This window comes from Ictalurus punctatus, chromosome 18, assembly GCF_001660625.3.
Source record: "Ictalurus punctatus breed USDA103 chromosome 18, Coco_2.0, whole genome shotgun sequence".
NCBI classification, from domain to species: Eukaryota; Metazoa; Chordata; class Actinopteri; order Siluriformes; family Ictaluridae; genus Ictalurus; species Ictalurus punctatus.
The window spans coordinates 21,746,058-21,763,868 of NC_030433.2; the positions used below are offsets into that span (position 1 = coordinate 21,746,058).

Consider the following 17,811-nt stretch of genomic DNA (forward strand, 5'->3'; position numbering starts at 1 on the left):
ATCACATTATTATCTTACTCGGAGTAAGGTCAATAATTAGATTACTGCTGTCCATGTAAACGCAGTCAATGACACCCAGAGTAGAAAGCAGTATGTCACGCAAGAGGCGTTACATTTATGTTTGAGTCAAGCCAGTCGAATGCTTATTTAAATAAAATGTCAATTGAAATAACGAGTGATTTAGTGAATATGAGTCATACACAAAGACTATGTTTACATGGACAGCAGTAATCTAATTATTGACCTTATTCTGAATAAGACAATATTCTGATTAAGGTGTTTTACATGAGTCGCTTTTAGAATATTCCTTTCATGTTCAGGTTTTGCATGTTATAGAACACAGAATGATTAACGGCACACGTCGTTACGTCCCCGCGCCACGCCGTCCGACGTTCCCTCCAGAGTTTCAAGTTTCAGTTCGTCTACCGTATACAGTTTTGGGTGTTTCATTTTTTATTTTACGAACGCTTCAAGTGCGGTTAATTATCTGTCGTGCCGTACGTGCTAACAGACGACTGCTTGAAGCCGTGGGCTGCGTCCCAAACCGCGTACTTACCTACTGTATAGCAGCTGAAATACGTGTATTCTACGTACTACGTAGTGAGTACGCGGTTTGGGACGCGGCCGTGCCTCTCGTTTGCCGTAAAACGGTCGAGCGCTGCCGTGTGTGTACGTGTCGTGTCGCAGAACGCGGTGAAATCTCCCACACGACGTTAATAGTGCGATTAAGGTGTGTACATGTCGGTAATACACGCCGATAATGCGAATAAAACAGGAATAGCCCACACGTCTAATTCGATTTGTGTTTACGTCGAGTATGACTTTAATCGGATGAAGGTCGTCAGAAATCGGTGTTTAAATGCTAGTTTCTTAATCAGAGTATCGTCTTCATCGGTTTAATATCAGATTATGTTTGTCGATGTAAACGTACTGAGTGAGGGAGCAAAGTCGTCTGACTAAACTGTTGGCTGCTCTCAACAGACATGCAATCTCTCTGGATGGTCGAATGGGAAGCTGTGCCTGGTTCTTATCGACTGGGGCTAGCTAAGCATGGCTGCCAAGCCAAACAACCCCCTGGCCACTCTACTCCATCAGATTTATTCATTAAAAAAATATTTCAACTCCAGCCCCAGGAGACGCATTCATTATTCCCACCAACACAAAAATCCTCCAATGATGCGCTCGGCATAGTGAAAGAGGGAGCAGGTGGTGATGTTTGGGGAGGTGGGTGAACACAAGAACACAGCCTGTTTAGATATTCACAGATGTTATTCTTCCATTTATGGACGCCGTGCCCTGTAGGACCACCATTCTAAATGTCTGTGCTAGGTTTAGATCCTGTAAAGTTTTCAAAGAAGGAATGACACGGTCAGAATTTTGGCTTTGGAAAAATGATAGGTGTCGCATTAGGGAGGTTATATGTTAGTAATTATGTATCAGATTAGTTATCAGATTACGCATTAGATTTATGCTTTTGGAAACAAAACAAAAAAAGGACTCCTTTGAACTTTTAGTGTTCTACGTGGAGACAGGGAGCGGCTCGAGACCGTAGATTTTGGTGGAGCATAGTCTGAAACAAGACTCATTTTCACACTTGCTTTATGCTATAAGCTTCCATCTGGTGAATTTTTGTAGAGAAACCCAGAAAGAGTCAACAACATTCAGTCATACACCTTTCAGTGGAGCGTGTTTAATTCCGATTATTTGCTATAAAACAAGATATTGGCAGCTGCAGAGACACACCACTGGTTTTATGGTAAAAAAAAAAAAAAAAAAAAAATGCCAGGATTTTCTTTTTAGCAATGTTGGCACTTCTGCATTGTGGTCCACAAAGCACCTCAGCTTTTCTGTCTGATCAGATTTCTACCTGACCAACTCCTTTATCTCTTTTACTCTAATCAGCCAGCGGTATCCGCTTTGCTTTAGCATTTCCTCAGAGCTTTTGATCAAATCAGAGCCCTGACCATTGGTTCTTTTATTTATTTATTTATTTATTTATTTCCTGATAAACTCCATATTGTCTTTCATTTTAATAATGAGACCTATTCTAGCCCTGTCTCTGCTTCCCTCTGCACTTTCATTTTAGGCAGGCATCCGACACGGCATTATCTCTATCCACTCAGCCCTAAGCCTTACATCTCCGGCGGATGCTGTTGCTGATGCTGATGCTCCTACAGGAGGCATGTCATGTAACGGATATAGAGACGGATGCAATCGCAGTTAAAGCTTTATTAGAAGAGAGGCAGGCAGGCAAATCCAAAATCGTAGGCAAAAGTGCGGTTGAAAAAACAAGCGAGGAGTCAGGCGATCGGGCATACAGTGGACAGTGGAGGCTTGGCGGTTGAGGCTCTGGGTTACTGATCGGAAGGTCGGGGGTTCAAGCCCCAGCACTACCAAGCTGCCACTGTTGGGCCCTTGAGCAAGGCTCTTAACCCTCCCTGCTCCAGGGGGCGCTGTATCATGGCTGACCCTGCGCTCTAACCCTAACCTCCTAACATGCTGGCGTATGCGAAGAAAAGAATTTCACCGTGCTGTAATGTATACGTCATTAATAAAGACTCGTTATCGTTATGACATCACGTGACACGTCTCGGCCCAAATCTGCGGTAATTCTGAAAATATTGCGGCGTTTGCTTGATTTTGCTTGATAAATCACGTAATCCTGGAAGGACTGCGCAGAGTAGCAGCCGTAAAATAAGAACCGACCCCAGGACCCCAGGTAAATTGTGGGCTTTTGTTACGTGTTTTCTGGTCTGTGTTTGCCATGTCTGATTGTTCCCTGTCAGATTGCCTTATTTCCTTTCTCATTTGGATTGTGCAGCACACTGACCTTCTTTCCCACACAACGTCTGAGAGAGAGAGAAAAAAAGAGAAAAATCTGTGTCCCTTTTCCTAGTGCCGGGTTTTTTTTGGGCTAGTTTCAAATCTTTTGTGTGTTGTTTGAGATATAGCTGGGCTGGAAATTTTGCTGATCCCTGGCAACCCTGAATAATGCTGTTCCCTCTTCTGTGTGTGCCTCACTGTCGACGGGAAGTGTGTGTGTGTGTGTGTGTGTGTGTGTGTGTTTTCACATGTCTGGATGTAAGTGCTAGACTGTCTGTGATTACAGGACAACGTTGCAGTGCCTCTTCTCTTGTCAATTACTTGATGAGCTTCTCCCTTTCAATTCCTCCCATATGTAATGTGTTAATAATGACAGTGAAACCCCGGTTCTGAGACTCGGCTGCGTCCTTTTCAGAAGAGATGGCAGCCTCACCCGATTAGCCCGCTGACCGTTACGTAGACTACAAAAAGACGCTGGCACGATCCAAGTGGATGTCTAAAAGACATCGGGTTCTTATTTTGACCGACTGCATGCTAGTTTCCCATCCACTAGCTTCCACTATCTCCTTGAAGGTGTAATTGTGTTCAGTTTGCCCTGTTAACAGGCTGGGGTTTGTTTTGTATTTGTGTGTGTGTGGGTGTGTGTTTCCTGTTACTGATAATGATGAAAAATGTTTTGAGAAGAAGTCAGAAAATTGGATTCTCCTAGGGCCTAATTAGGTCAGCGAGTTTCACATCTCCGAGAACTGAATTTGAAATTCAGATTCCACGAGGAATGAGAATATGATTTAGATGTAATTATTTCTGCCCCAGTACACCTCTTTGTGATACACCCTATGCTGCATTGTGCATGATATGATTGTTTGACATGTTGACAGAGCAGCACGTTGAACGCAGTCATTACGGGGTTGTGTGTGTGTGTGTGTGTGTGCGTGTGCGTGTGTGAGCTCAAGGTACAAAGCATTCTAATGAAAGCTCCACTGGGAGAACACATCTGTGGCAAATTGGGTCACACAAGTCCTCTATTCCTGTCTTTTTTTTCTTCTTCAAACCTGTATGACCACAAAAATCTGATCTTTTTAATGACATTTGAGTCGCTTTTATATGTTCTAGATCGGACACCTATTCGATACTACTAAAACAGGAACTGTCGGACGGGAATTCTTCTTCTTATGCCGTATATTCAGACTCAACCCCTCATAGACATGGCAGTCGCTGATCCAGTCATAATCTAAAGCTATGCATCTGTGCCGTGATGGTTTTTCTCCTGAATATGCCGTCAATTGTTCTTGTTTTGACCGGAGTACATGTCAGAGCAGGACGTCTGTTTGTTTTTTAATGATAAATAAACCGTCAAAGCTAGAAAGATCAGATCTGAGAGTAAAGAAATCAGACTGGAGTAATAAAGCGTGTAACGGCAATGCGGGTCTACTCGGACTGAGAAAGCCTTAATGGGTTGTGATGTCCCGGCTTGCGCGAGAGCTAAATGCGTAAAGTAGCTTATCACGCTTTGTGTGAATGAACAGAGAGAGAGATACAAAGTAGGGTTTGAATGAGAAACACAATAAGTGTTTGTACTAGAGAATCAAAACCCTTATGTAAGTAAATGTTTCTTAATGTTATGAAAAAAAAAAAATCCTTTAACCATGCACACAATGGTTCATTTACTATCAGGGGCCATTAGGTAATAGCACCATTAAGCAACAGAATACTTCAGCCTGAGCCCAGTTGTACTATTTTACATGAGTCACTTCGTAGTCACTAGTAACTGTAGTGTAGTGCAGGAAACACACTTACTGCATGGGACGTTCTCTAATTATATATATACAGTATGTCACAAAAGTGAGCACACCCCTCACTTTTTTGTAAATATTTGATGATATCTTTTCATGTGACAACACTGAAGAAATGACACTTTGCTACAATGTAAAGTAGTGAGTGTAGAGCTTGTGTAACGGTGTAAATTTGCCGTCCCCTCAAAATAACTCGACACACAGCCGTTAATGTCTAAACCGCTGGCAACAAAAGTGAGTACACCCCTAAGTGAAAATGTCCAAATCGGGCCCAGAGTGTCAATATTTTGTGTGGCCGCCATTATTTTCCAGCACTGCCTTAACCCTCTTGGGCATGGAGTTCACCAGAGCTTCACAGGTTACCACTGGAGTCCTCTTCCACTCCTCCATGATGACATCACGGAGCTGGGGGATGTTAGAGACCTTGTGCTCTGGCCACAGTACAATTAATAAATTAGACAAGTTATATAAGGCCTGTGCACAATTCCAAAACGTAAACGTAACCTCAGTAAGTAAAAGCTTATTTTTGCCACTTCCTGCGGAGGCTAGTGCTAGGTCTGGCTTCATAGTATGTACCAGTATTGAAAATCCTGCTTCTGACCGAATTGGGCGTTAATTCTCTCGACGTTGTGCCGCCTGTTTAAGTCTCAAGAACAAAATCGGTGGAAGCTTCACACATAAAGCCTTTTCTCTATAGTCCGGAAAGGGTTGCCATGGAAACCGTGCACTTAAATTCTCCACAGAGACGATAGAAAAGCACATGAAGGTGTGTTAAGGGGGTGAAAAACAACAAGCGAGTGCTTCCTCTGTCTACTACTCTCTCTTTCGGTCCTCTCCGGCGAGTTTCTGAACAAACAAAGGGATTATTCAGAAGCCACGTCTTTTTGCCTTTGCCTTGAATTAGTGCTAATGATGGACAGAAGACCACTTTCAGAGCTCTGGGGATACTCTGAGAATGTAAGGAGAGAGCCGATTAGAGGCAAGGTGATACACTGCTTTTACCACAGTGGTAGTCGCGTGTGATGAGACGATAAGCGAGAGCGAGAGCAAAAGAGACAGAGAAGGTATCTAGCCTAGCCGAGACAGTGCCTTTTCTTTTCTGGAGAAGGACTGCATAGCAACAGTGCGTCTCAAAAGTCAGAGATTTTGAACAGATGCATCTCCTCGAAGAGGACCATCGAAGATGTTTCAAAGGTAGGAACCTACTTCCTTAGAGAGTTAACGGGGTCATCTATTGAACACAGATATTCTTTTGTGTCGGCGAAGGCTGTTAGAATATAGTCATGCGCTGTTCAGAGCTGCCTGAGCTCTGCTCTCATCTTGAATCGGTCCACAACCATCACAGGCTTTGGGTTTCTCTCTTTTTCTTGGGTTTCTTTCTTTTTTGAAAAAGCTGCCTTAAAGAGGAAGGATTTTGTGAAATTTCTGCATTATTTGGGTAGCACTACTGTAATGGAAAATCACTAATTCATTATAAATAACTCAGAATAGTTGCTTATGAACATGTACTCTGACGCCCTTCGGGAGTGTTTTATCGTATTTATGCCTTCAGCACTTGTTTGTACGAGCTGGCATTCTTTAGTGCAATTTCATTCACTCCGAGTGCAAATTACACTCCTCGATGACAGACGTACTGTGTCATTATAAAAAGCTACACAATAAAGCAATGCAACACAGCTAATGCAAGTAGTACTGTACTTATTCCTTAGTTACGAGACGTCAGGACTTGGAAGAAGTTGATTGATTGATTTATTGATTTATTTACATGAGCCAAAGCCATATCTGTTCAAATCAGTGGGGGGGGTCATATTTATGAAAACTTGGCGTGTCACACGTACAAACAGTCGTACGCAATGGATACAGACTCTAAATTGCTCTGCTTGTGCATGCACACACTCGTTTACAAAGAAGACAGCTCTTCTTCTCACACATATCTCTATATATAGTATATAACGTCCCTTTAAAAGGGTGTGTTTTTACTGTTGTCCACATGACATTTGGAAAACTAGCAACAGTGTGAAAATCTCTCGTTGTCGTCTTTTCCCGAGACGTAATGTACGGTGTGAGCGCTGCATGTATCACGTCATTATTCGGTCCATCGCCGGTTGGGAAATGCCAGACCTGTCTCCGATTGATATATCTTGTGCTACAGGTGTGCTTTTTATATGATTTTATTCCATTTTTACATTCTACCTGTGACAACTGAGCACTCCCACTCTGACATATGATGCAGGATGACGGGGACGATGCTAGCTCAGTAGTTAAGACATTGGACGACCGGATTTGAAAAATTCAACGCATGACCTTCTGATCAGTACTCCAAGGCCCTTAACTCTCAAATGTTCAGTCGCTATAAGTCCATCTGCCAAATTCCATTAAAAAAAATGTGTTTTTTAAATGATGTGGACATTAACCGAAGCGCTTGAGCTGTACCTGCATGCGTTTATGTCTTGCACTGCTGCTACGTGATTGTCCGATTGCATGAATGAGCAAGTGCTTAGGTGTACCTCTTAATTAAAGTGCTCAGTGAGTGTACACTCCTATTACTGATACCCACGTTATCTTTTTATCTTCATCCAGCTGACATCATATCCACCGTTGAGTTCAACTCTACTGGGGAGCTACTTGCCACAGGGGACAAAGGAGGTCGAGTGGTGGTGTTCCAGAGAGAGCAGGAGGTAGGTGTATGTCTATATTCACTGCTAGCTGATCCGTGTTAAATGACTGTTACTGTCGATAACACACTTTATACTCATTCGTCAATAAAACGCACACTACTTTATAACAAATTGTAACTCCACATTTGTAGTGTAGTTTGGTTATTTGTTAAAGACAATCGTTGTCGAAGTGTTCTGTAAGGCTTTTTGTCCCATCCTCCTCTCTTGTTTGCCGCTGACATGCTAACCTCCGATAACAGTGAGCTGTCCCGCATTCCCCCACCCTTTAACACCCACCGATGTTAAATCTGTTCCCATTAAGATATCCCTCTCCATTCCCTCTACCTATTGATACTGATGCTTTCAGAAGAGATAGTCCACCCTTTGGGATTCCATGGCCTGATTGAGATTGCTCACAATCACAAATCACCAAAGAGTCTTATGTTAATGCATTGCTCACTTATTCCTAAAACAAGGAGAGAACAAAATGAAATAATTACCCAGACAAGCCAGGGGTTTGGGGATTTCTGCCACAAATGAACAAGAAGGGATGTACTCTATGTACTTATTTGCTCCAAACCTCTGACTAGGATATATGTATAATTGTATTGACACACAGGGGGGCGTATCTATCCTGAAAACCTAGACGTGATTGGCCGTTTTTGCTCAAACACTTAAGCAACTGTGTATTTAGTTAAATTCCTCTAACGGTATAGCCTCTATCTTTGGTTTTCTTTAGAGTAAGAACCAGCCACACCGACGAGGGGAGTACAATGTTTACAGCACTTTTCAGAGCCACGAGCCCGAGTTCGACTACCTGAAAAGCTTGGAAATTGAGGAAAAGATCAACAAGATCCGCTGGCTGCCTCAGCAGAATGCTGCCTACTTCCTCCTCTCCACCAATGGCAAGTCAGATCAGTTTCTCTTTTGATCTCATGACTGGTTAGATATTTTAAACGCCAAGGACTGGGAGGAGTTACGGGTTGAAAGGAAAGGTGGAAACTAGCAGGCCCTGAACGCACCCAATTCCGCAGCCACAAGCGTCACATGGCCTATTTGAGCAGTTGTTACGGAACCCAAGAAAAATGCTGAGTCATACAGCACTTGGGTAAAATGGCACAAGGGAATGAAATTTTGCTGCCCTAGTGTTATAAACTCAATTAAACTTAAGTTCACGGACCTATGCTAAGACTCCAGCATGGAAGTGTTGGCCTGCTTTTGCTTTAATCAGGTTCATTGAAAGGTAGTGATCTTCTCTGATTGATCTTCTATCTGCTCTGGTCATGCCACTGTTCATGCTCGCCATCATCTAGTAAATCTAGTGTTTGATGTCCTGTCTGCACACTCAGATTGGCACCTCCTTCTTGTTATTTTAACCCCTACACCTGGGACCATAGTTCTCACAGTTCTTCTTGTTCTCTCAGATAAAACTGTCAAGTTATGGAAAATCAGTGAGAGAGACAAGCGACCAGAGGGTTATAACCTGAAGTATGAGGACGGCAGGGTGCGGGACCCCACCACCATCACAGCGCTGAGGGTAAGATGTCATGCTTTGTCACTCTTCTCTACGGTGGCAGCAGGATGAGTGCTGATGCTTAACTATTTGGTAATACCGTGTGATTTTATTGTGAAAGAAAGGCTCGTGGAAACAGAATGTTTTTATAGCTTGCCAAACACCAGAGATGAAGAGCGATTCAGGGGTTTTGGGGAAGGAGATCATTTTAGGCTTTGTCGGAAAGACCTTTGCTAATGTTTCAGGTCGCCAGTGAGTAAAGCATGGGCAGGCCCATTTGGAAATACAGACCTAGCGAAGGAGGGTCAAAGCCAGGTTGGGTATGAATGCCAAAAACAAATCTTGTAAATATAGAATGTGTCCACCTGAAGATCTGAGCGCAGCCCATAAGTGTTAAGGATGTGGACAGATCTTTGGCAATGCCAGTTTAATACTAATTAAAGGAACAGTTCAACCAAACAATGTTAGGATGGCATTTTTTTTTTTTTTTTAACTTTCTCGACTGAGGCAAATCACCTTCCCCTTTATCAAAAATTGCTGTTGACATATCTTTGTAAATACCATGTTATTACTAACCAAATGAGGAACGTGATGCATTTCTTCCTTCTTTTTTCTGCCTCTGCTTCACGTTCTTAGCTGAGGCAAAGTTCTTAAGCTCTTAAGATTTCTTAAAGAGCATCATATGGATCTATAATAGGAGTTATTATGATGAGCACAGAAAGCCAACACACTATTTTGACCTCAAGTAGTGTCCATCATCTCTATCCATCTATAGTTTCATATTTCATGCAGCACTTTAATAGGTCATTACATGCATCTTTGGAAATCAATTGTAGTAGTAGCAGCAGCAGTAGTAGTAGTAGTAGTAGCACTAGTAGCAGTAGTAGTAGAAGCATTAGTAGTAGTAGCAGTAGTAGTAGTAGAAGCAGTAGTAGTAGTAGTAGTAGCAATAGTAGTAGTAGTAGTAGTAGAAGCATTAGTAGTAGTAGAAGCAGTAGTAGTAGTAGCAGTAGTAGTAGTAGTAGTAGTAGAAGCAGTAGTAGTAGTAGAAGTAGTAGAAGCAGTAGCAGTAGTAGTAGTAGTAGTAGTACTAGTAGCAGTAGTAGTAGTAGTAGCAGTAGTAGTAGTAGAGGTAGCAGTAGCAGTAGTAGTAGTAGTAGTAGTAGTACTAGTAGCAGTAGTAGCACTAGTAGCACTAGTAGTAGTAGAGGTAGCAGTAGTAGTAGTAGTAGAGGTAGCAGTAGTAGTAGCAGTAGTAGTAGTAGTAGTAGTAGTAGTAGCAGTAGTAGTAGTAGTAGCAGTAGTAGTAGTAGTACTAGTAGCAGTAGTAGTAGTAGTAGTAGTAGTAGTAGTAGTAGAGGTAGCAGTAGTAGTAGTAGTAGTAGTAGTACTAGTAGCAGTAGTAGTAGTAGTAGTAGTAGTAGTACTAGTAGCAGTAGTAGTAGTAGTAGTAGTAGCAGTAGTAGTAGTAGTAGCAGTAGTAGTAGTAGTAGTAGTAGTAGTACTAGTAGCAGTAGTAGTAGTAGTAGTAGTAGCAGTAGTAGTAGTAGTAGCAGTAGTAGTAGTAGTAGTAGTAGTAGTACTAGTAGCAGTAGTAGTAGTAGTAGAGGTAGCAGTAGTAGTAGTTGAAGTAGAAGGAGTCACTGCACTAAACGCGTGTACAGGAGGATAACTGCATTACTGTGCCGTGCCCAGCTGTTAACAGATGGCCGTGTTAGACAATACTCAAGCACAGTCACTCCTTCTAACACATTTACCCCTTTCTTTTCTTTCTCCCTCCCTCACTGCCTCTCCTTATTCTCAGACAGCTACTCTAGTGTGTCCTTTCCTTCACACGTGTCTTGTCCTTAACTAAGATTACACCCAGTGCATACAAGACAAGAAGTAGTGTTTACCAGCTTTCCCTCCTGTTCTCGCGCTTGAATATTTGATGGGAAGTTTCCTAGCAGAACTGTGTGTGTGTGTGTGTGTGTGTGTATTGTAGAGAAGAGAACCACTCTAAATAGAACAATAGCTTCCTCGCATATTAAGGAAGGCGCACAAAAAAACTGTGGCTTCGCCGTTCATTCGGAACAATAGCGTGCGGTGGATGTTTGTGTGTGTGCTAAAAACGAAAGCTTTTTTTTTAAAGCCACATAATAGGGTAGGAAGGCAATTTCTCAAGCTGATATAAATATATGCCCGCCTCTTCCAAACACACACACACACACACACACACACACACACACACACACACATTTTTCCAGATGTTTGCTATGACAGATGACTGCAAGTCCTAATACCGCAATTCAAAGATAAATGAATAATGAAGTGCTATCAGCTACCATAATATTTCAGCATCATTGGCAGAGATATTATTAATAACCTTGTTAATTACTGAATAACCTTAATCATAGATTGATTCAGATGTACCCTCAATCAGCCTGTGTTTTAGTACTGATACTGACTAAAATCCTGGCAAAGAGGCGCTATATAATCACGAAATATTCTGTGTATCACTAGACATGAATTAAAGTTAACAGTGCTTTTACTATCCATCCATCCATCCATCTTCTATACCGCTTATCCTTTTCAGGGTCACGAGGGAACCTGGATCCTATCCCAGGGAGCATAATGATGCATTTATTTCCATTAAAAAATTTTTTTTTACCAACCCAGTTTCAAAGCGTGATGTATATGTCGGAATAGGTTTTTTTCCATTTAACTCTAAAGACTGTCTTTCCTCCCCCAAAACACCTTAAAACTACCCCATGTGCAGTGATAATGACCTGCCTCAGCAGGAACGTTCAGCCCTTCCCCCTCCCATCGGTCTAAACAGCGAGACCCATCTGTAGTGTTAGAGAAGGGCTGTCATTAGAGAATGTCTTTCCCCATAAAGGTGGAAAACGGAGGGGGTAAAAAGCACTCTCCTGCGGCGGGGCGCGTGTAGGGACTGCACGCTTTAAATTAGTCATCATTAAGGGAAAGATTTCTGACAAAAGAACTCTGATTCCTATTAGACCCCACTGTAGGGGCTCTTGGTACATAATGATAAATGGTCCGGGTGCACAGTACTGACAGGGTCAAGTCATTTACTAGAGGATATGGAGGGTTTGTGCAAGAGAAAACACCGTCTCAGAGGGAACGTGAGAGAATTATTTTAAAAAATTATTTAAAAAAAAGACATATACGTATGCTTTTTAAATGCAGAGACTACTCTTAATTCTAACCGGTGGCAATACACGTACAGTCAGTATCGAGAGTCGAGGGTATTTACGTTAAAACTGCGTGAACGGTGTAGGAATTCCAGCATGTTTTAGATGTGACCCAGCCTTTTTAAGGGGCCATAAGTCATTGAACGGTTGTCTGCTTACTTGTTCCATGGACAAGTATGTCGTATTCACTCGTTATTTCACTTACAAGTAAGCAAATGAACGAAAGCTCTCGGGTTTATTTCGAGTGCGGTATGTGCAACTGGAATCTGTTGCTGTTAAGTCTCAGTATGAAGTCCAAAGAGCTGGCACTGCCAGTCAAACAAGCCATCATTAGACTGAAAAAAAAAATCACTGCTTGATTCTAACAGTTAAAGAGGAGAAATGATGGTGCCCAGATGAAGACGGGTTCCGTTTTGAGTCTATATATATATATATATATATATATATATATATATATATTAAATATATATTTATATTTATACCTGACTGTATGTGATGTACATAAAACAGCTGCAGGTATATTTGATAGCGTTGTGCCTTTGCGGCTGATTCAGTACAACCCAAGGAAGTTTTCGTTTATTTTTTTCCATCTCTACACTCTGTAAGGTGCCAGTGTTGAGGCCCATGGACCTGATGGTGGAGGCTACATCTCGGCGAGTGTTCTCCAATGCACACACCTATCACATCAACTCTATTTCAGTGAACAGTGACAACGAAACATATATGTCAACGGACGATCTTCGGATCAACCTGTGGAACCTGGAAATCACCAACAGAAGTTTCAGTATCCTTGAACCATGTTTATCCGGCACTTAAAGCCCATAGACATGTAGCCATGTCTGTCTCAGACTTGTGAAATAAAAATGAATGAATTTCCAGCAATAGCACAAAGCCATTATGCTTTAACTAGTGTTTTCCCCAAAGGTCATCAATTCTCAGGCATGTCTGTCCATGGCTCACTATTGATCAGCAGGTTAAAGGGTCTGAGATGAAAAGCTTGAGTCTGAATGCGTGACTGAAGAGACACAGAGCCCATACCGAGCCTCTTATTTGCCATGTCTCTACCAATTTCAGTCAGGATGAAGTCAGTAATCTTTTGATCCCATGCCACACCATGACGGATAACCTGTCACTGCTAAAAATAAAGCCGCTATTAAGATTATAGCAGACGTGCATCACCAAGCCTGTTGGAGACATTTGCTATGGAAGGGGTTGCTCAGATGTGTGATTTAACCTTAGCTTATAGATGTTATCCTATATCCAGTCATTTGGGAAAATATACAGAAAATTATACACCTGTATATGTAGAATCATCTCAGCTACTGCCTTTTTAAATGCCGTTGTGATGGATTCATTGTGAAAACGTACAAGGTTTGGGTTGTCGAGTGCGTCTGATACTTTCATGGATCGCATTTGAACTCTCTGAAGTATTTTTTTTATCAGTATAATGTCAGCTCCATAAGTATTTGGGCAATGACAAAAGAGTCAATGCAATATTTTTTGTTTAACGCCTTGAATCAAAGATGAAAGTCTACACTTCAGTCACATCCTAATTTCACAGGCATTTTATGGTGGTGTACAGAGGGAAAATGACTAAAATTGTGTCGCCGTCCAAATACTTATGGACCCGATTGTTTGAAAATGCTGACCAACCTAGAATGACTGTAGACCTGTAGGTCCATGCCATACTGACCAGGATAAAAGTTACTGAAGATAGATGGATGGATGGATGGATGGATTGATAAGTGGATGGATGGGTTGGTGGATGGAATCAATGGGTGGGTGGTTGGGTGGAATCAATGGGTGTATGGATGGGTGGGTGGCTGGAATCAATGGATGGATGGATGGATGGATGGATGGAATCAATGGGTGTATGGATGGGTGGTTGGCTGGAACTAAAGGAATGGATGGATGGATGGATGGGTAGATGGAATCATTGGATGGATGGATGGAATCAATTGATGGATGGGTGGATGGAATCAATGGGTGTATGGATGGGTGGGTGGCTGGAATCAATGGATGGATGGATGGATGGATGGATGGAATCAATGGGTGTATGGATGGGTGGTTGGCTGGAACTAAAGGAATGGATGGATGGATGGATGGGTAGATGGAATCATTGGATGGATGGATGGAATCAATTGATGGATGGGTGGATGGAATCAATGGGTGTATGGATGAATTGATGGGTGGATGGAATCAATGGGTGTTTGAATGGGTGGGTGGGTGGATGGAATCATTGGATGGATGGATAAATGGATGGGTATTGACTTTGGGTGGATATTGGCCCATGCTAATAACGGCTAAAACTTTATTTTACCAGGAAGGGAACATTTGAGCATGAAAGGTGGTACCCCTGTTCCACACAGTGCTCGGTTTGATGTTACTGTTCCTTCATCCAAACTCTTCAGACATTGTAGATCTAAAACCAGCCAACATGGAAGAACTCACTGAAGTGATCACAGCAGCAGAGTTTCATCCCAACCAGTGCAACACGTTTATCTACAGCAGTAGCAAGGGTTCCATACGACTGTGTGACATGAGAGCAGCTGCACTCTGTGACAACCACTGCAAATGTAAGTTTATTCAGCAGCTAAACCGTCCTATTTCTGTACGTACTCTGACTCACGTGTTGATTAACCCGAAGTTGTTCACACACCCATTCGTGTCTCATTAACGTGGTTCATTTAACACCCTCTAGTCTTTGAGGAACCAGAAGACCCCGTTAATCGCTCCTTCTTCTCGGAGATTATTTCCTCCATCTCCGACGTGAAGTTCAGCCACAGTGGTCGTTATCTAATGACTCGTGACTACCTTACTGTTAAAGTATGGGATCTTAACATGGAGAACAAACCTCTGGAGACCTATCAGGTACTGTCGTGCTTTTTGGTCAGGGGACTCCAAACCTATCACAGCAGAAGCCAAGAAAAATACACCCAACACACATTTTGCTTCATGTTCATATCATCAACGGCACATTTATTTTCAAACATAAAGGCTTCGATATTCATGCAGCGATTCGATCCTAATATTTACACCCAAAGGAAAAAGGACATGGCTAAAGGCAATTGATTTTTTTCCCCCCGTCTTCATATGTACATATACATTCCCATCTGAAACGATTGGAATGGCAATGCCAGTTGGGTTTGAGGCACCATGAATTTTGCCAATCTTACAAGGTTAACATTACCTTAACATTTCTGTCCATTTAAACTTGTTCATCTCTATCTTTCTTTTACAGGTCCACGACTACCTGAGAAGTAAACTGTGCTCCCTCTATGAGAACGACTGTATTTTTGACAAGTTTGAATGTGTGTGGAATGGAACAGACAGGTACGTTTATATGAGGATAGTGGCACGATGTAGGGTTTTGTTTTATGAACCGTTCAGTTATTTTTAATGCAGACATTCATTGTGAACCCGGTACAAGTATTAGCACAGCCGTACATATAATAGTGTACGATCCACAGTATACTCACGATAATGAGGCTTTTGTGTCGTCTACAAGCTCTCGTTTAGATTGGGATTAGAGCTGAAACACTAATGCAATATCACTTTAATCCATACGTTCTGCTGAAGTCATGTCCTCTTGGGTTCATGTAAATGACCCATATTTATTTATTTATTTATTTAACAAAAAGTAACGTGTCATTCATGTAGCACCTTTTGTACAGAAAGTACAGACCGATGACGGCGTATAGAGGTGGTCATCATAACCGAGGCGGTCATTATAACCGAGGCCCTCTAGTGACTGGTTGCAGTACAATTTTTTAAACCCCGCCCATTCCAATGTTAGTAAATGGAACACAAGCAACACTTAAATTATAACTTGCATCTCCTGAAAACATTTTTACAATCTCAACTGACCTTGACAGACATCTACCTCAAAACCTCTCCTCATAATAAATGCGTTTTATACAATAGGAGATATTTAACGATCATTTAAAAAAAGGTGGGGTTGATAAGGTAAGGGAAAATGTCTAGAATAGTTTCAGTAGCGTCCATGCTGTTTGGAGAATATTTCTTCTTTTTCCCCCCTCAGTCATCGCATGAGAAGCAACAGACAGTGGCGCGCATATATTTCGGGTTTATTTATAGCGACACCGCTGCTCGGTGTAGCCCACGCAGACCACATGCTGTGCACGGGGCAGCATGTCTCTGCTGGAGTCTCAGAAAAAAATATATTCACTTAATTAATTTTAAAAACACGTTCTTTGTACATCATCCCCATCCCCCTCCGTTCTTAAATGAACCATCTCAGTCGTTATTAAAAGACAAGCGTTCTGGAACATCATACAGATGTTGTAATGAAATTCCAGTGAAAGACCCATTTTGACTGGCGGCAGCCCGACCTCCTAGCTTTATACTATGTTCTGGCAGCATCTCCAGCAAACTTTTCTGATCTTTCTGGCAGCTAGAAATCCCAATGTGTTAAGTAAATCACACTCACTTCTAGTGTTCACTTGATCCCGGTCAAGGTTGTTCCCAGGAACCCTCGATGCGAGGTGGGAATACTCACTGGATGCACACAGTCACATGCTCATACACACCTAGGGTTAATTTATCGTCATCGAGCCACTTACTGCAACGTTTTTGGGAGGAAACCTACGGGGGCATGGGGAGAACATGCACAGAAACTCAAACCCGGGAACCGTGAGGTGGCAATGCTGCTCACTGCGCCACCCAAAATAAATGTGATAAAATACTATTAGGTGGCTAATTGTGTCAAGTATAAACATTTCCCTGATTTAAGCATTGTTTTGAAACGTAATTAGCTGGATTACGCTTGCCCCAAAGGTACGGTGTCTTGAAATCAATTTGCTAGAAGCTTGGCGTTTCCCAAATATCTACATTTACACAAACTCGGGAGCTCTCGTAAGATATCGGGATGTTCACGTATGCACATTTTCTTGCATAAATGCTCCTACAAAACCTTTACGAAGACGTTTGTTAGAAAAATGAAGTACACACATATTTCAAGGTGTTTGTTGTAAAGCACACACTCGATTCTTTCCCTCAGTGTCCTGATGACCGGATCCTACAATAACTTCTTCCGCATGTTCGATCGTAACACCAAGCGCGACGTCACACTGGAGGCTTCCAGGGAAAACAGCAAACCTCGAGCCATCCTCAAGCCACGCAAGGTGTGCGTGGGTGGCAAGCGGCGTAAAGACGAGATCAGCATGGACAGCCTAGACTTCGGGAAGAAGATTCTTCACACGGCCTGGCACCCGTCAGAGAACATCATCGCCGTGGCCGCCACCAACAACCTGTACATTTTCCAGGACAAGGTCAACTAGCGCGTCTCGTCTCGAGTTCTCCGTCACGGAGACGGGAATCTGATGCCTCGAGGAAATCTGTAGGAAAATGTCCGGTTGAGCTTTTTTTCTTTTCTTTTTTTGTTGAGCACATAGTACGTACCCACTGCACTGAATTATATGCAAAGATGACTGCTGCCTGCTCCGTTTTTAGTTTGCCTCTTCCACTGTAGTTCAAATATGGACAGCAATGAAATGCAAGGACATTCGAGTTTGCTGCGAAAACCGAACCGATCACGCTCTCAGCCCCAGATTTTCCGCAACTTCTCACCTATTTATTCACCATTTGACTTCATGGAAGCGGATGCATCATTCTGACGCAGGACTACAGTTCGGATAGGGCGGCAGCGCACTGGTTTAAGATGGAATTAAAAAAGGTTTAAAAAAAAAACAAAAAAAAACTATGTAGCAATTTACTGCTTTTGTTGTAATTTTCTAAATAAACTCTAAAAGGAAAAAAAATAAACGGCTAATAAAAATCAAATAAGAAGCCATTTTGTCTTTTCTGGTGTC

The 17,811-nt window shown here is 42.2% G+C and overlaps 1 protein-coding gene across 2 annotated transcripts in view; it reads left to right on the plus strand.

Moving 5' to 3' along the window:
- Nucleotides 1-17,782, plus strand: part of ppp2r2bb (protein phosphatase 2, regulatory subunit B, beta b) — a 38,579-nt gene extending 20,797 nt beyond the window's left edge. For both annotated transcript variants that reach the window (XM_017492901.3, XM_017492899.3), the window contains 8 exons: nt 7,197-7,294; nt 8,013-8,178; nt 8,698-8,810; nt 12,587-12,764; nt 14,392-14,556; nt 14,682-14,851; nt 15,222-15,313; nt 17,001-17,782. In XM_017492901.3, the coding sequence (XP_017348390.2) occupies nt 7,197-7,294; nt 8,013-8,178; nt 8,698-8,810; nt 12,587-12,764; nt 14,392-14,556; nt 14,682-14,851; nt 15,222-15,313; nt 17,001-17,280 (1,262 nt within the window). In that variant the 3' untranslated portion in view covers nt 17,281-17,782. The remainder of the gene's footprint in view (nt 1-7,196; nt 7,295-8,012; nt 8,179-8,697; nt 8,811-12,586; nt 12,765-14,391; nt 14,557-14,681; nt 14,852-15,221; nt 15,314-17,000) is intronic.
- The last annotated feature ends 29 nt before the right edge of the window (nt 17,783-17,811 follow it).